Source organism: Pipistrellus hanaki (genome assembly GCF_964339955.1).
Source record: "Pipistrellus hanaki genome assembly, chromosome: 1".
Taxonomy (NCBI): Eukaryota; Metazoa; Chordata; class Mammalia; order Chiroptera; family Vespertilionidae; genus Pipistrellus; species Pipistrellus hanaki.
The window spans coordinates 16616669-16636679 of NC_140503.1; the positions used below are offsets into that span (position 1 = coordinate 16616669).

Here is a 20011-nt window from a genome sequence, read left to right on the forward strand (position 1 = left end):
AGTGATGGCCGTGTGCCTCAGCTGGCCCAACAGCAGCCCCAGAGGCAGAAGGGATTGCAGCTCCCTTAAGGAAGGCATATGGCAAACATATAATCCCTTTACGGTATAGTAAATGAATATAAAAATGTGCGCCAATAACGATTTTCATTTGAACATTAAATTTTATGGCCTGTTGTTACACTGACCTCCGACATCTGTTTAGAGTAAGGTTCTGGAATGCTGTGCTGGCATGTGCGATTTTGAGAAGGAGGCTCCAGAACAGTTTCCCAAGGTTTCCCCTAACCTCCTCCACACACACACACCAGAGTCCCAGTGGTCATAAAAATGCATTTATTGTCTGTTTGTTCATAAAACTGCACATACTAACATATGTGGTATTTCCATTAGCTTCATTTCGTAAAGCTTTTCAATATATATATTTCAATGTGACCTTTCATTTGTTTTTGAGGATTAGTATAGACTCCTTTGAGGCAGGTGGACCTGGATTATGGTCTAAGCTCCAACCTTAAATCACAGTGTGGAATGTGATACATTTAATAGCTTGAAGTCTGTTTCTTTGACTTTAAATGAATAAAATTTAATAATGTTACCTACTGAAAGTTTTTGTGAGGATTAAATGAGAACATATGCGAAAGCACCCGATACAAATTTGGCAAATAATAAGCTTTTAATAAGTAATGTTGCTTTTTATGATGCTGGTAATTTACAGCCACAATACACATACCAGTGTCCCTTTTGTTCCTGAAATTAAACAGTCTCTTTTGTGTACCAGAAACTTTGCATGTGCCACTTACATTCTCTCTCTTACCCTCTTCCCTTAAGTCTTTCAAATATGGCTCATCCTTTGTTTCAGCTCAAATGCCATCTTTCTGTGGGAGCCTAACGTGACCCACCTGTCTAAGGTGAACTTCTGCCCCCACTCCCATCACAGTTGCTGAGTATCTTCTTTACTTATGTCTTCATCTCCTCTTTGGCAGTGTAAGCTCTGTGATGGCAGAGACCGTATCTTCCTTGTCACTTGTCGATAACTATGTACCCAGTCTCTGGAGTAGTGTGCATGGATGAATGGATGGATTATTTAAATGAATAAATGGATAAATGAGTAGAAGAGAGGGAGGGAGAAAGGGTGCATGAAAGGAAGAAAGGAAGGAAGGAAAGACATTGGAATGAAAGAAAAAATATGATGGAGAAAAGGAAGAAACTTACATGGCCCAAGGAATGGTTTATATTCTGGGCTATGTTTCTTCCTTTCTCTTTTCTTACCGCTGATCAGTGTACCTTGCCTTATCCTCTCCTTTTGGAGTTGTGTCAGATTGCCACAGGATGACCTCTGTGAGGCAGGTCATATTTCCTAGGGGATACCAACACCTTAGAACGGAGGGTCATGATACTTACTGTAAAGGACAAAATATTTTCCATTTTACAGGTTATGTGCCATCTCAGAACCACTCAACTCTGCCATTATAGAGTGAAAGCAACCATAGACCGTTTAGAGGGAGATGAATAAGGCTACGTTCCAATAAACTTTATTTATGGAAAATGAAATTTGAATTATATGTAATTTTCACATGTCATGAAATACCATTCTTTGATGTCCCCCCCGCCCCCCCCCAGCCAAATAAAAATGTAAAAACGCTTCTCTTCTGGACCTATGAAAACAGTCAGTGGGCTAGATTAGACTCACTGTGACTTGGCCTAGGAATGAGATAGTTTAATGATTATCTGTCTCAAGGATGTTTGCTTTTTAAAAGGTTAATGGGAATGGGGGGGGGGGCGCGGAGCAAAGACTAAATTTTTGAGTTCTTCCTCAAAGAATAAATTTCCAGCCTGGCCAGTGTTGCTCAGGGGTAGAGTATCAGCCTTTGAACTGAAGAATCTTAGACTTCATTTCTGGTCAAGGGCAGGTACCTAGGCTGCAGAAGGTAACCAATTGATGTGTCTCTCTCACATTGGTTTAAAGTTGATATTTCTCTCTCTCTTTCTCTCTTCCTCCCTTCCTCCCTTCTACTCTTTCTCAATGGAAAAAATATCCTCCAGTGAGGATTAAAAACAACAAACAGAAAACAAAAAAAAAGGAATAAAATTCCATTGGCAGAATTTTAAATAATTTTGCAAATGGAAGAAAGGATAATTTTGAGTAATCAGACCTTTCTAAACTCCTAAAATCCCAGGCATCAGTGCTTCCTTATCCACAGGTAGAGTTGTAAGTGTTGAAAATAGTTCTCATTACCCACTAAGACTGCCTGGGTGTGTCTAACAAGTTCTCATCTCATATACTCTTTCATGATATACTTTGGAATTAGGGATCAGTTCCTTTAAGAAATGATTTTGAAAGCAAGACAATTCTTTATTTATAATCATAAGGAGTAAAATGTTTTAAATTTCAAGTAATGATTTTCCTAAAATGTGTGACTTTAAGGTGGGTAAGGAATTATTTTGGGAAACATTTCAAAAGTAAAACGTGATATTTTATCCAAATGCAGATACTAAAAACTTATTTGAAATTGTTATGGCCCTATTAGCATTATTTTTATAGCTGTTTCTATGTATAGTACTTTCAATGATTTTAAGACAGTAGAGCTTTCCAACTCTTTTTCTTTGCTCATGTCTCTCTCAAACAGCCAAAGCTACAGTTTAAAATTCCACCTTGGGAAGATGCTAGTCAGACTGCAATGAGAAATTACAAAGAAGCTCAATTGGAAGAAAAAGCAGTTAAGTATTTTATAGGTAGAAATATTTAGTTATTTAAAACTAATTAGTCCAAGTACATTCACTGTATTTTAGGATATACAGGATAAGTCAGCCTTCAGGAATGCTTTCCGGAAGTGCCACTAAGAACTAAGTTTGTTGTTATTTTTCTTAATTTTATTAGATATTAAGAATAATGCACCATTGATTTTTGGAGTATAGATAATTTAAGGTTAGTTTTAAGTTCTTTAACCACCTTTCCTTTCTACCTGGGCTTGTATATTAGGAAATGGAAATTGATAATAGGTTTTAATCATGGTCAAACTGAATTAGGAAGCAAGAAAAACCTAACTCATGTCAGCCAAATATATTATTTAAAACCATTTGCTTGTGTTGTGATTATACTTATCAATAGCCTCTCCGGAATAGAATGGTAAGAAGGACCTGTACACAGCATCCCACAGAAGGAATGTGGGAATAGGAGGGAGAGAGAATCTCTAATATAATCTTCTTTGTGCTTTAATTCCTGAAAAGAATTGAGTAAATGACTCTGCATGTAAATTAAGATGTGAATTATTGGAATTGCTCAAAGGTAAGCCATTTAATTCTCCAGGTGGACTGACTGCCTACACCATTTAATGACTCAGCTGTGTGACATGCATGAAAGTCAACCATCAGGTGCTGTGATCCAAATATTCAGAAGGAAGGAGCTCGGAACAAAGGGTTCTATGGTTTTGTGGGTTTCCTTGTGAACATTCTTCACTTAGAACCCAGGAGACATTTGCCCTTGAGGGAAACAAAGGAGATGTCAGCCTCAGGGAGTCTCATTAGGTGAGCTATATTTGGTGGCAGTCAAATACACACCCAGAAGAAAATGGCACACCCTATTGTTTCCCCAAGTTGTGCCTGACTCATAAATTATGCCATAATCGCTGCTGCGCTGTGATTTGCATAAGAGTTCAGAGCATGTTCAGCTAATATATGACTCACCTCACAACTGGAGACATGCACTTTATTTCTTAAAATGTAAAGCCTTGAAAAAATAATATGATGTGTTGGCTTCTGGGCTATTGGCATTCTCCCCTTACTACTCTACTCCAGTCCCTACATCTCTCCTGGGGGACAGTTAATCTTTGAAATTACGTTGGTTGTCATTTGCATTGCCCCTAACCACCATCATAGCCTTTATATTACCTGCAAATAATGTTTAGCTGTTCCCCTGTCCAAATGTCGCTCACTGAACTCCTGTTACCTGGTACCTGCAGTTTCATAGTGGAATTGAGCAGTTTCAAGAGTAAGTTAATCCTGTCTGTTGCCCTTCATTTGGTTTGTAGTCTTATCTCATAGATTCACGCCTATGCATCCCATAGATTCACGCCTGTGCTTTAAAAAAGAATCTTAAAGTGATTCTTCATTTTCCAGGGAAAAATGCAAACCTCATATTGCATTGCTTTGTGGTCTGAAATACAAAGGGTAAATCTGAGATCTTTATTAGTTTCATACAGTTGACTGGAAGTGTTTACAGGGACTTTGAGCAAAACCCATACCTAACTTCTGGTTGCATTTCCCAGCAGGAAATCTGTTGAAACAAACCCACAGAGCCACATTTGCTTGTCTTTCTTTTCATCTTTCTCCTCCAACCAGGAAACCATACACACATCCCACTTCAGTGTAAGTGCAAACTCAGCCTTTCTCGATTGGTGTCAAACAGAGGTAAAATGGTCAGTAATGGCCTCGCAACAAACAAGTGGACCTGGGAATAGGGCAGAGGGAAGCTAGACAATAGCTGGGTGCCTCTGGTCTCTGTCATGGCAATAGCAGTGGATGAGAGAACAGATCTGAGACATGGCACACACACTTTGACTCTGTTCTTAAATCTGGTGATAGTTTCTGTTTCTGATTTTCTGCTTCCTGGATGAAAATAATATAATAAAGTACATTATTGGGTACTCCTTCCATGGAAAGAAATGATGCATCTTTTTAAACTGGCTTTATTTTCATTTTTTTTTGATAAATCAAAATGTTGAAGGGTTCATATTGACAATTATTTCGACAAACTCTTGATGTCTCACTGTGTTTTTATTTTCGTATTTGTTTTGTCGTTTTGGACCTTGAAGTGGTTTATTAAAAGGCCTCATAAGCAGCTAATTAAATGAGTGTGCAAGAATTAACCACATATTTAATGACTAGAGGCCCAGTGCATGAAATCCATGTACCACTGTGGTCCCTTGGCCTGGCCTGCAATCAGGGCTGATTAGGGCCAGGTCAATCAGGGCCAAGACAGAGAGGAGGTGACGGTCACCGGGCCAGGTGCAGAAGGAATGGATGTCGGATGCTGATGCTTCCATCGTCAGCACTCTGCTACCGAGAGGTTCCCTGCCTGCCCCCTCCTTCTTCTCTTGCCACAACTCCGCTCCTGGGAAGGCAGGTGGCAGGCCAATAAGGGCCTGTCAGCCTGGGGAGGGGGCGTTGGGGCACAGGAGGTTGGCCTCCAGCCCCAAGGAGAGAGCCGGCCCTCGGTCCACCTGGGAAATGGAGCTGCATCTGCTGCCACCCATCCTGGTTCCCATCCCAGCCCAGTGCCAGGCTCTGATTGGGCGATCAGGGCCTGCTGGCCAGGTGGAAGGACTATGGGAGGTTGGCCAGCGGGGGTAGGTTGGTCGTGGGAGTGTACTGATCATCAGGGAAAACTCCTGTGTTGAGCATCTGCCTCCTGGTGTTCAGTGTGCATCATAGCAACCAGTCATTCTGGTCATTCTGGGCACTTAGACTTATATATATATATATATATATATATATATATATATATATATATATATATATATATATATATATATATATATAGACTAGTAGCCCTGCGCATGAATCCATGCACCAGTAGGTTGCTGCCCGCCCTCCTGTAGCTCTCCACCCACTGCCCTGCCCTTCTGTAGCTACCCGACCTCCCCCTTCATATGTTGCTGCCCTGCCCCCTTTTGTAGCTCTCTACGGGCCTGCTTGTATTATAGTTTGCTGCCCCACTTTCCTGCAGATCCGTGATCTGGTCTTTATGCAGTTGGTCATTACTCCTCAGGGTATAATGGATAAATAGCATATTCCTCTCTTATTATATTATATAGGATGGCTAAATCAAACCCTGGGTGAGGGGGAAGCCACTGCAACCTGTTTAAGCCACCCATTCTAAAGCTTTTCACAAGTCTAAAGTAACTTTGACTTTTACCAAATAAAATATAATTTTATGTGTAGAGTGCCGATTCATTTGGTATATTCAGAGCCATCTTTTGTTATATTCTATAGCTTTTTTGTTTTGCAGTCTTGAGGTAATTTGTGATCTTCATCTCTTTATTTGGTTTTTATTTATTTTAAATCACCAAACACTGATTTTTTTTTAATTTTTTAATTTATTTTTGTGTGGCGGTGGTTAATAAAAACCTTCGCTTTCATTTAATATCATGAAGCTTGGAAAGAAATACATTTGAAATGATTGCCAGTTTGTCAAACGTAATGGACTGCCACGTGGAAATGCATGGAGGAGAAAGGGACATATTTGCATTTCATTTTATAGCAGACATGGAGGAAATAGCAGTGAAGTGTGAGTGTGGATGATGAGACAGTTAGCATTGACAGGAAGAATGCCGAGCAGTGATTGTTCTGGGTAAAGCCAGGTGGTGTTTCTTCCAGAAGAGAGGCTTTGTGCTTTTACAGCAGTGATGGCAGGAAGTCCCCTTTGTGGGTTTTTCTTTTATAAATCATGTGTCTGTCATTGACCTGCAGTCCCAGAGAAGTTTACAGAATTATTTTATACTCAAAGTTTCTTAGCCTTAGAAGGGATAGAAACTCTTATTATATTTTCCTGCCAGTATTGTGCTTTTTAAATATGCTAATGAATATATGTAAAGCATTCTTGTAAATGCTGCATTCTTGTGATAAATTGAAGTCACTAAACCTGTTCAACTCTACTTACCAAAGGCAGAGGAGCTCTGATTATTTAGGCCTTTGAAGCTTCTAGTTCTTCACTTAAATGGAATTTAGAAATCAATGTGTCTAATTGATTGGCTCAGCAGAATCAAATAAACTGTTTAGTGCTCATTTCCTAACTTAGCCTCCAAATTTTTGCCCATCTCCAAAGATGCTAATGAATTTGTCTTGGTTCATTAGTAAAGTAGCAAAGGAATATATGCAGCTCAAGGCAAGTTACTAACTTTATCATGAAAAGTTAAAGTACATATTTATTAAAACTTAAATTTTTTTCTGCTGCAATTTATATACAATATTATAGTAAGTGTACAGCATAATATCTAGACATTTATATACTTTACAAGGTGAACCGCCATAAATCTAGTCCCCATTTGATACCATGTATACATATTATAATGTAATTGACTATATTTCCTGTGCTGTCCTTTATATTCCTGACTATTTTTAATAAAATGCATATTTTATAGTACATATGCTATATACCTTCCAGAATAGAACTCTGTTTACTTGATCTGTCAACTAGACAAAACGATATGTCTAGCAGTATTATTTTTCCTTAGAAATTCAAGTATATGTAATATGATGAGAATAGTTAGCATTATCCGTTGTAACTGGACAGTGTACAGGAGACAGCTGATTGATGTTTCTCTCTCACGGATGTTTCTGGCTCTCTATCCCTCTCCCTTCCACTCTGTAAAAAATCAATAAAATATATGTAAAAAATAAAATAAAATCCTATAACAAATATTTTAGTGACATGAAGATTATTACATATATTTTATCAGTTAATCTTTATCACGTACTGAGATCTGAATTAAGATAGGCATATTTAATTTAATCCTACTGCTTTGGCATCATGAAATTACTGATTTCAAACTAGCTGTATGTATGCTTTTAAAACATGATAATCCTAAGTAATGTGTGCCCATAAACATATGGCCTGGGGAAAACTTAAGGCCCAAACAATGGCTGTGAATATTTGGAGCCTTCTGAGATGTTTCACATAGATATGCTGTGGTACAAAGTCTGTTTCTGTCTCTATAAGGCATCTAATGAGGTTCTGTTCTTTTCACAAGGATGATAAAGCATTGCTCAATGGTTTTGTCCAGATACACTGTGAATAGATGCCTGGCAGCAACAGATCAAAGCCCACTTGAGGCATTGTATGCAGTTATTATGAAGCACTCAAATGTGACAGTGCATAAGTCACCAACAAAATAGCAGTTAAAGTCATGACTCTTTGGGTTCAAGGGTGAAGTTCTCTCAAGTGTGCCAGCAAAATGTGATTGAACAGGTTATATTGTTTAAAATCATCTGCTTTGGGCTGATTTTGCATAATTGATTCGTTTAACTCCTGCCCATGTAGCCAAATGTTTAAAGGGTAGAAATGTACAGCTCAGTCTCCCAGTTTGAGCATGGAGGTTGGGTTGCAAAAGAAGCCCTTAGAGCAGTGGTTCTCAACCTTTCTAATGCTGTGACCCTTTAATACAGTTCCTCATGTTGTGGTGGACCCCCAACCATAAAATTATTTTTGTTGCTACTTCATAACTGTAATTTTGCTACTCTTAATAAATCGTAACGTAAATACTTGTTTTTTCCGATGGTCTTAGGTGACCACAGGTTGAGAACCGCTAGCAGGGTTCAGAAAACTCAGATATTTACATTACGATTCATTAGCTTTAGCAAAATTACAGTTATGAAGTAGCAACGAATATAATTTTATGTTTGGAGGTCACCACAACATGAGGAACTGTAAAGGGTCGCGGCATTAGAAAGGCTGAGAACCACTTGCCTTAGAGCAAGGCTGTGTTAGGGGAGGCTGGAAGAAAGGAGGTGAGGGCCGGGTTCTTTTTGCTCCTTCGTGTCGTGGGCCCATGGTGGTCCCAGTAGTCACAGGGGACCTGAGCCGAGTGGCTCTCTGCACCATACCTGCTCCTTTCCCTCTTAGGACTAAAGGATTAATTTGATCACACAAACAAACAAACAAATCCAGATTTCATATGTCTCATCCAGTGCTTAAAATGAAAGAAAGGAAAGGAAAACCGCCTTGACCTTCCTAGAAAGGATGGCTTTCCACTTTCTTAAATCTTCAGACTCTCCTCCTTGTCAAATTCAGCTTCTGTATTTAGCAAAAACTCCCTGTCTATAGCCATCAGCTCTGATAAGGTTGAGAATACAACGATTGGATTGAAAATGCCGTCATTTCCCTGATATTTTAACTTGTTAAGTATTATTGTCAATAACCCTTTTTAAAACTGCTATTTCTGTGAAACCTTCTAAGATACCATAAATGATAAAGACTCATCTAGGTTCAGGACTGGTTATATGTGACATATATTCCTTATTTATTTTTCCTGCTTTGTTTTAATGAATAATTTGCTTATTAATTTCATTTGATGAAGCATTCTTATGTCTGAACTTTACCTTCCTGTGAGATCAAACTTTGTGCTATACACCTAATTGAGAGCTGATATATTACTAAATTTCTTTTTTATATCACTACTATTGTTTAGTCATGGTTCATATATTCAAATGTATCTAATATTATATATCCTTAAGTAGATAAATGTACCAATGCAAAAGAGGTAAAGTCTATTCAACTTAGCAATTATATGTGAATATATGGTATTTACTGCTAAATTAAACCCTGGAGTCCTAAGTCCTGCAGAGATGAGGAAAAGCACAATGATCCTTTTGTGACTGATTCTATTGCAGAGGTCACCCTGAGTTTTCAGTTTTTACATTTTAAAAACAAATTATTAGTAACAGAGAATAAAAAGAAAATTTGAAAATTAAGTAAACTTGAAATGATCTTAGTAGCTTTGCTTTTATAATGATATATTATGCTTTATTTGCAGGACCGTGTAAATGTGTTAGAAATGGTAAGTTGGGGCATTTTCTTCTTCCTTCTATCAGAATTTCCGCAGGGTCCTGATGTGGATGTCAGAGCACTCCCCAAAGGAAGCAGCTCTAGAAAACATTTTTTAACACTACATCTAAGACTCAAAGGGGAAAATAAGCTAAACTATACGTGAAAGGTATGTGGATGCAGACTTTTAAAAATTTTTTTAATTAGTAAAAACAATTATGCTAAGATTTGCTAAGGAAAACGTAATTAGTCTATATAATCAGTGCCCTGTATGCTTCTATATTTTTCAATCCCTAAAAAGACTGGTGGATAAAAAATTGACATCAGAATGCCATATATGCTTTGAAGTTCAGATAAGATAATCAGCTTTAATATTTTTTACATCATTTTCACTAATATCCAAATAGTGATAAAAGATGGTCAGTCTTTTTCTCAATAATTTTGCCTGCAGGAACTAAGAAATATTTTTAAGTGCCTGAATGTAAAGACCACATGCTTGCAATATTTATTGCAAAATGATTTATTTTAAGTGATTTTAGGATAAAAAGGGGACGAACTTATTTTTTGACAATATAATGGTTAGATTTAATGTGGAATTTCTACCCACTGTGCCATAGTGGTTATGGAAAAAGCTTATAATACAATGTTAAATGGAAACAAGTTCAAGATACAAAATCATATGCACTTTAATGATAACATATAATGATAGGCAGATGAAAAAGTAATATAAGAGTGATCAAAACTCAGAAAAATAACTTGTTAGATAAGAATTAGGGCTTTGATTTCATTTCTTCTTTTTTAAAAGTGTTATAAAATATGGTTATATTATTTTTTAACATTTTAATAATAAAAACTATGTGAATTAGAAGTATAGTAAAATAAGTGAATGGTACCATTTTATGATGAAATATTATTCAGCCATAGAAAGTCATATTTTAAAAAGTAAATATTGCCACGGCATCATGTGGGGGGAAATAGTGTTATTTGAAAGTATAATGGGGAGCATGATGCAAGTGTCAAATATACATATTTTCGTTTTAAGAAGAAGATTTTAAGGAAACACACAAAATATTAAGAGTGATGTGGGACTAGTTGTGATTTTAATTTTATCTTTTTGTGTTTTTTAACGAAGAAAAAATAAAACCTTAAACAATAAGGCTAATGAAGAATAAAATAGTTATTTTGTGAGTATGAGGAATGGAAAGATGCTAATGGAGCACACTTTAATCCTGGGTAAACAAGAGATTTTGATTGACAGTGTCCAGACCCAGTGGGTAAATAAGCTATTCCTTAGATTTAACTGGGCCATTTGGAAAGTACACTGACCTTCTCAGTTTCAGTATGATGACATTGTAGGTGAATAAAATGTTTAGTGTTCTTCCACATATATTTTACTTAACCTTAGGGGGTGTCTTGCCAACAGGATTTGGCTTATGAACTAAATGCTCTTTTTAAAAGTATGAACAAAAACAGAAATTTTGAGTTTGAGGACTTGAGGTCAGCATACAAAATGCCACTCATACAACATTCACCAAGTCACTTGTTCCTTGATTCCTTCATGTGTAAATATGGTTGTAAGTAAACTTGTTATATCAGATTGTGAGAATTAAGACAGAAGGTACATGGGAAAATATTTAGGACCAAACATATGTCAGGTTATCGCTGTCATTATGGGATTGCTGTTGTTTCTTATTTAAACATTTTAATTATACCAGTATACCACACAAAACTGAAAATTACATTAATAATAACACTTGGACCATAACTTTTATTAGAATTTGTTAGTCTTAAAACTTTAGACAATAATAAAAAAGAATTTGTTAGTCTTTCTTATTTATATAATCTCTTTGCTAAAAATACTATGGAGTAAAATGATAAATGCCTTATTTTAAGGGTTCCTTTAGGAATCAGGGTAAAAATAAAAAGTCATCATGAGAAAAATAAAATTAATTAAATGGAGTAGGTTTTTTTACAATGGCAGTTTTCTCAAGATGGATTTAATTTGAAGTAATTAAGTAAAACCATAAAAATGAAAATGCTCAGTATTAATGTTAATGCTCAAATATTATGAGGCCCTTTGACTTTCACATGGTGTTGGAAGGAGCAGATTTAATGCACTGGTTAGACTGCTCAACTGGGAAAGTATTTTATAGTTCATAAAATCAGCTGCTGAAAACTATCTCTGGGTCATTTATTATTCTCTTGCTATTCAGCACTTAAACCATAGAACAGTGCTGGTGGTCTACATTGGTGTGGTCTGATCTTAAGAGTATATAATCCATTGAATGTAAAATCTGGATTTCCATCATCCAATTAGGAATATTCATAGAAGATTGATTTTATAAATTCAGTAATTATAATACCTTATAAAGGATAAGATGATCTTTTTATCATAATGAGCAACTTGATTTGTCTTGTCACCAATTATCTCTGTGCCTAGGTCACAACCATATGTGCATTTTTCCTCCTCTTCTTCAACTTGTCCTTTTCCTCTTTCACTAGCAGGCCAGTTTCCTGGGTTAGAAATGACATTTTACTTGCAAATGCATCCCCAGGGCCTGACAAAAATTCCTGATGTGTAGTGGACAACCAATAAACATTGTAGAATGAAATAATAAATATTTAACTGTATGTTTGAGAAAAACCAGTATGAGAAAGCCCATTTTACTTCTCACTCCTGCATCAGCACTGAGAAAATGTAATTAAAAGTATAGGAATACAAAGTGACAAAAAATGCAAAGCTCAGAGGGAAAAGGTCTCACAACAGCAAGACAAATATGCAAGTCCTTTATAGAGAAAACTAGAGGCCTGGTGCACGAAATTCATGAACAGGCAGGGGATATCCCTCTGCCTGGCCTGCACCTTCTCCAAAGTGGGGTATGTCTGACTGGTGGCAGTTGGCTATCCTTCTCACAATCCAGGACTGCTGGCTCCTAACTGCTTGCCTGCCTGGTTACTCCTAACTGCTTTTGCCTGCCAACCTGATTGCCCCTGGCCACTCTGCTGCTGGCTCAATTGACCCCAACTGCCCTCCCCTGCAGGTCTGGTTGCCCCCAAATGCCCTCCCCTGCTGGCCTGTTTGATCCCAACTGCCCTCCCCTGCAGGTCTGGTTGCCCCCAACTGCCCTCCCCTGCCGGCCATCTTGTGGTATCCATCTTGTGATGATGTCATGTGAAACCACATAGGCTTTTATTATATAGAATACTCTAGAATAGCCAAAACACTTCCGGGTGCCAACCAGGAGGCAACTTAAGATTTTGCCATCTCAAGCCAGCTCCCCATGGGCTATGCATACATATTCTTATGAAATACATCTAGGTGAAAGAACAGTTTTAGTTATTTGACAGGTCTTGGTAAATAAAGTCTTTTTTTATATTCTTTCCAGAAACCGAAAATGGATGACTTTAATAACTACATTACAATTCTTTGGCAGATCAAGTGGGTTCTAATTCTTTGCTTTCAACAAAATTTAAGGGAGGACTTAATTGAGTTAATAGGGCATTAAAATTAATTTTTGATGACAGATCACTATGTAATCTTTGCATAAAACTAGGAAGGCATTCAAGAAATTGAGTGTCATTGTTACAGCAAAACTATTTTCAATTTCGTACTTATTTATGTAAATAATATTTTTCAGGGATTAAATCTGTGGAAACAAAAAAATATATATGATATTGAACCCTGTCTTCTTTATTTTATATTTTTAATATTTATTGTGGAAAATATTACATATGTTCCCCTTTTCCCTCCTTAAACACTCCCGCCCCAGGCCTTCACCGATCTATTATCTGTGTCCAGGGGTTATGCATATATGCATACATGTTCTTTGGTTGATCTCTTCCCACCCCCACCTTCCCTTTGAGATTCGACAATTTGTTCCATGCTTCTTTGCCTCTGGATCTATTTTGTTCACCAGTTCATTTTTTTGTTTATTAGATTCCACATATGAGTGAGATCATGTGATACTTGTCTTTCTCTGACTCATTATTTCATTTAGCATAATACTCTCCAGGACCCTCCATACTGTCTCAAAGAGAACCCTGTCATCTTTAAACAAAAATTAGCATTGACATCTGAATACATGAGCTAATTCAGTGCAAGAGAACAAATGGGAAACTATACCCATCCCATTAAGACATATTTTTGGAAGATTTATGTTTGTTTTTTTAATTTAATATATTTTTTCTCAAAATTTAATACTTAATGTTAATTTTAATAATAAATTAATCATATAACCCTTAGAGCATTATTGTCAGAGAATGCTTAAAAAATCAGTTTTTTTCTGTGTATATACTTTTTTCTTTTACAGAGAAGGATGTGTGTGGTATGATAAGATAGCCATTAAAAAGTCTTGCAAGCATAAACGTATTTCATATTAGAATAACAGTCTGTAAGAAAAAAAGGCTGGAAATAAATTCAAGGAAAAGGAACAATATAGAATGTCCATCTTTTAAAGAGGATATTAGTTATTTTCTAAGTGGATAAATGGTGGTAACAAATTATTAAGCTATTTTAAATTCACTGAGTAAGATTATAGGAGTAATATGATTTTTATTTGAAGATATTTGTAGTATTACAGAAATTTTATTCTTTGAAACTACCTAAACTTATGATGAAAACATTTAGACAACTTAAAAATGGGGGGGAGGGGAGACAAGGTAGATACAAAGTTTAAAAAATTATTTAGGGAATATCTACTGGAATATTTGAAAACCATTGACTTAGAGCAAATGTGTAATTATATATTTGCAATATTTCAGTGCTTCATCAGCTTCTCAAAATAAAGTTACTTTAAATAATCTAATCTTCCTTATTTTCAGTGTATACTTACAGAGATAATACTATTTACAGGATAAATGCTAACCTGTAACTATAGGGAGAAAAGCATACATAAATGTGCCTGTGCTAAGAAAAATTACAAAACATTGGAAAACTTTTAGAAATATGATTTTTATTTTTAAAAGCCTGTTAGAGTCTTTCATATATTCAGGGGTCCTCAAACTTTTTAAAGTGGGGGCCAGATCACGGTCCCTCAGAGAGCTGGAGGGCCGGACTATATGAACTACTAATTCCTACTGTAACACCTCGGCTGCGCTCACTGCCCAAAAAACCTGGCTGGCCGAATCAGACTCCTCTGCGGGCCGCATGTGGCCCGCGGGCCGTAATTTGAAGACCCCTGATATATCTCTATAGGATTCCTTCAGCTAATATTAATGGTGACAGATTTGAACTGTGCATGTCAGTTATATTTTAGATCTCGGTGCCCCAAGGACAGGAGTATGCCAATATGTCTCTATGGAAATTACTAAGTAATACTATATATACTCTTATTTCACATGTTTGCCAATAGAATAGACAATGGTTGTTGGGGTTTTTATTTATTTATTTTTAAATATATTTTTATTGATTTCAGAGAGGAAGGGAGAGGGAGGGAGAAAGAGAAACCTCCATGATGAGATAGAATCATTGATTGGCCTACTCCTATAAGACCCTCACTGGGCATCTAGCCTGCAACAGAGCATGTGCCCTGACCCAGAATTGAACCTTGAACTACTGGTTCATAGGTTGGTGCTCAGCCACTGAACCATGTAGGCTGGGCTGGAGTTTTTATTTTGCCTGTCCTGGATCTGCCTACTAATTGTGTTTATCCGGCTACATGTGCAGTTTACTCTACAGGGAGAGTTACTGAAGAAGGATTGTTATTGTTTGTTAGGGCACTAAATACTGCTCTGGGGCACTTAGGAGTGCATGGGCCCAATAGAGTTAATGTACTTACTATGGTGTCCCCATTAAGCTCAGGAAATAACTGACTTGAGTATGTAAATCTGGCCAAGTAACCATAAATTATTTGCAATAATTTATTTGCCTCTTCTAAGTATTTGTAAGAATATTGAAGCTAAGTAAAACTTGCCTTTATTTCTTTATAAAGCCAGAATCTACTGTTTCAAAACCGAAGATCAAGTTAGGTTCATTTTGGGTTTTGCCAAGGCTACTTGCCTCTCATTGAGGTTGCCTGAAAAGTTCAGTCAGATTGGCTTCCCACCAAAGAAAACGCAGTGTGCTCTGTACAGTTTTGACCCAGAATCAGGTGAATCTCAGCGGTCTTGGCTGAGCTACATTGTAAAATTTTGGATTTGTTCGAACTTGACACTTCCTGGGAACCCATTCAAACTGAAACCGGAAAAGGGTTTTGCACAAACCCTGTCCTGCCCGTTCTGCCAAGTTTCCCATTGCTCCAATGTTAGCCTACCTTCTGTATATTCACATCGAGGGCAAGCGGAATATCCTCATGAATCTCTCATGAGGGATCTTGCTTGCCACAATCTAGACATTCTCCTTTCACCACCTGGCCCCAAAACACAGAGCTTGTATTCTGGGTTAGTCAGTATTAAAATATGTATGTTTTCCAATAATGGGGTCATCTTCAAAGGGTTAAATTTCTACAGCATGATGGTGCTTATGGTCCTATGAAGACAATGCTACTTAAAACAAGTAGGCTCTTTATTCAGAGTTGCTAACCTTGTGGCAAAGGGTGATGACCAATGAAAAAATGTAAGAATTCAGCCTGCAGAACTGGTTTCTTACAGCCTTGTCCATTTTTCATAAAACCTGTGAGTCAGGGAAGATATCATGGAGAAGTTACATAATGAATGTGGCTTCCCCAGCTGATGAATTTAGTATTATTGAATTGCTCAGTGTTTGGAGGTCAGACTGGCAGTTTCATGTTTGATGCTGATCAGTAGTCATGCTGCCCGTCTAACTGCCTTGCTTGGTAATGCATTTTAATAGTTCTGTTCTAAGCACTATCAGTGACATAACACATTCTCCGGGTACAAAGCTCATGCTTTATATTGTGGAGATAATATGAGTGTATTTTGTAAAACACAGTGGGTATCTTTCTGAAAAATAGTCTATATAGGAGCTTGCTTTCTGTTCTATTCAAGAGAGAATATCTGGGTGAAATCCCAGAGTAATTATATATGAAGTTGTTTTTTAAGATCCCACCTTAACAATAAAACAAAGTATCAGTATTACACCCTCAATATCCATACAATTGGTGGGAAAAATGTATGTTGCACACATTTTTGAAGTAGTCTTCAAATGAGAAGGTGATTTGGAGAATTTTCATTGTATGCATCTAATTTTAATGACATATAAGTTTCAGTTGAAATTATATGCCTAGCTTAAATAGATTGAGAGTCAGAAAAGCTAGGTTCGGTTGTATCTCTGCCAAATTCTGGCCCAGAACCCTAGGCAAGTTGCTTAAACTCTCTACCCTTTAATTTCCTTTTTTTTTTTTTTTTTTAAATGCTTGAGCTTGACTAGATAATATTTTAAAGGTACTCTCCCTAATAAGCTATTTTCTAGACTAGGAGGACTTAAACATCCAAACTTCACAACATTTCCACTCTGCCAATAGTTGCTATCAACTATTTTAACCATATAATATTAGAATATTACAGATACTTGTTGAATCCCTACCTGTCTCAATATGTCCAAGGGCATATGGCAGATTAGGTCCATGCTGCCATGGATCTCAAGTTTTAGGTAATGTTACAATTTGAAGGATTCTTAGAGATTCATGTGAAAATCCCTCACCCAATAGGTGAGAAAAATGGAGTAGTTTTTTAATTGTCAAGTGTGATTTGCAAATAGACATAGTGTTCTTTTTATTAGTGGCACAGTGTTCTTTTCATTCCACATATTGCACTTGTGACTGGTGAGAGTAATGAAGACATAAGCCAGGAACGCCTTACAAGTGTCTAATGAATTACAGAAAGCGAAGAGGAAGATAAGTAGCAACCAGATTCCATATTTACCTCTAGCAGGACAAGAAGTAGACTCGTAAATAGGACACTGATATTCTTGGACCCTATTCAGAATTGTCAGAACATGCCCTCAACTCAGTGGTAAAAGGAGTTTCATAAAGCCACTTTGATCTGGTTTTCTTCATTTTGAATGTTGGAGAGTTGGCATGTCCCTAGGTTGCCTTACCAGTCCTGTCTTGAGCTTGCTCAGTGATATTAAAAGCTTCAGTCTATGTTTTTTATCATGCATCTGTATACCAGCTCTAATTCCATTCACATAGTGTTTATAAAATTTAAGGGCTTTTAATAATAAACTTTGATCTCAGATGAAAGGCTAGGGAGGATATAAATTTTCATTATTAGCACTGTTAATATAAATAGCCAAAGTTGTTTTATGTTAATTATTTAACATTAGTAAATGATTTCAACCTATCATTGCCCCAATTACATTGTATTTAAACATCAAAGAGTAAAAGGCTAAACCATCAAAATAGCCCTTCCCTTCCCATTATTCTCTTTAGGCTCTGTTCTTAATTATTTTGCATAGCTGGTGTTCCATAAATGGTTTTCTAGAGCTTCTTCAATGTGTTTCTCTATTAGCATCTCACTCTCTCCCTGTATGCACAGCAAAGGCAAGTGGGATGTCTTTGATATGCTTGTGTTACTGTCCTTAGATGTTAACCATAGAAGCATATGAAAGATAATTCACTGTCTTAAAACACTTGGATTCTATAAAGTACTCCCTTTACGTCTTTTCAGAGAACTTCTTGTTTTCATCTTTATTCTTTATTTCTCAGAACTTGTTTTGCCTAGTAATACCTCAGAGCTCCTCATTAGACACTAGTTTTTCCTTGAAGAAGAATGCATTTGTTCTAAGACATGTTGGGGTTGAGTGAGAGGGTAAGGAAAAAGCCAGGTGAACTCCAGATTTCTTAGAGAATAATCTGGGCGTGGTGGGCCGGGAGTTAGCAGACCTGGTTGTGAGTCCTGGCACTTTGACATGGACAACTCACTGAATCTCTCTGAGCCCAATTTCTGTGATCCCTAAAGTATGTCCAATGCTTGTCTTGTTTATCTCACAGGTTGCTGAGAGTACCAAGCGCGATAGTGGTTCAAAAAGTCCTTTCCTAATTTTTAAAAATAGTCTCTCTTTATGTATGCATCACCTTCACCAGTCTCAAGAGCAGGATATAGACTGGAAAGTTTTGGCTCATTACTCCGGACATTTGAATTTTCATCCTAGTTGTGCGATGCTGGTTATGTATCTTGGCACTCTATGTTATACAGATTTCACCTCCAAAATTCAACTCCGTTTTTTCAAAGTTCAGCTCTGAGAAATTTAGATTTACAGTCCTTATTTAATAATCCTAATAATTTTCATTCAACACACTCCCACCCTCAGATTCAGTTGACCTGGGGTAAATCCCGGTATTTTTTAAAGCTTCTCAGATATTGCTAATGAGAAGGCAAGGTTGAGAATCACTGCATCTGGCCATCTTCTATCTGCCCTTTAAGAATGTCCACCCTGTAGAGTCTGGTATTCCTCTGTCTTCATGTCTATTGAATTTGGTGCTGTTTATTTTCACTGAATTAATTTCTTGTCTTTTTGATTGATACCACTATGTATTCTATCCCCAGTATTTTTTTTCTAATCTACCAAAACAACAGTAGTAAGGTTCTCTCTCAAACATTTTCCTTAAATTCCAAGAATCTAGGGTGCTTAATTTTAGCATCTTATTAAAACTTAAGAGTTTGTATACCTCACTTTAAAAAAAAAAAAAAAATAAATATATATATATATTATTGATTTTTCACAGAGAGGAAGAGAGAGGGATAGAGAGTTAGAAACATCGATGAGAGAGAATCATTGATCAGCTGCCTCTTGCACACCCCCTACTGGGAATGTGCCCGCAACCAAGGTACATGCCCTTGCCCGGAATCGAACCCGGCACCTTTCAGTCCGCAGGCCGACGCTCTATCCACTGAGCCAAACCGGTCCCGGCTGTATACCTCACTTTGAAGGCAAATTTGCCCAGTCATGAATTTGCCACTTCACTAATTCTCTTATTTTAACAAAGTTACCAATTTGTAAAAACTTTCTTTGGAAACTATATGAACAGTGACAAAAAACAATTAAGTTGTTTTGCAAATAAGTTATTTATTGGATAAATAGGCAATTTTGTCAATTTGCTTTTGGCATGTTGACTAAGATTATGTAAACTACCCAACTCCCTCATCTCTCCTTTCTAATTTTTGCTCTTATTACTTTTTGTTAATCCCCTCACACATACACCTTTTATTCATTTCTCTATTCAACATGCAACAACCAACTACTTAATGCAAAGGACAAAGTGTGAGGCATAGTTCCTTTTGCAAGCCTGTGTAAGGCAAGCACTTCATGAACTCTCATACTTCATATCACACCCACAAAAATAGTTTAGGAAGGCTCAGAGAAAGGAGAAATTCGTCACTACAAAGATGATGAGGGTTCTGAAAGGGAGATAAGAGTCAAAGAAAGACCTTTTTAGGGTGGTTTATCCTTCTGTATACCACTGCATCAATTGTACCCAGCCTTGATTTTTATTTCTTTTGGTAAGAATTTATTTTTTTACTTTTATTTCTTTCTTTTTTTTTAATTTCTCAAAGAACAAAGAGAAATTTTCCTTT

The 20011-nt window shown here is 36.8% G+C and overlaps 1 protein-coding gene across 3 annotated transcripts in view; it reads left to right on the forward strand.

The window, feature by feature from the left end:
• Positions 1-20011, forward strand: part of CEP128 (centrosomal protein 128) — a 313428-nt gene that overhangs the window by 260047 nt on the left and 33370 nt on the right. Inside the window, exons 22-23 of one of the 3 annotated variants that reach the window (XM_084891426.1) lie at positions 2622-2711; positions 9525-9548. The exons of 1 other annotated variant lie outside the window; for it this stretch is intronic. In XM_084891426.1, coding sequence (XP_084747552.1) covers positions 2622-2711; positions 9525-9548 — 114 coding nt within the window. The remainder of the gene's footprint in view (positions 1-2621; positions 2712-9524; positions 9549-20011) is intronic. One more of the 3 variants, XM_084891427.1, reaches the window with a different exon arrangement.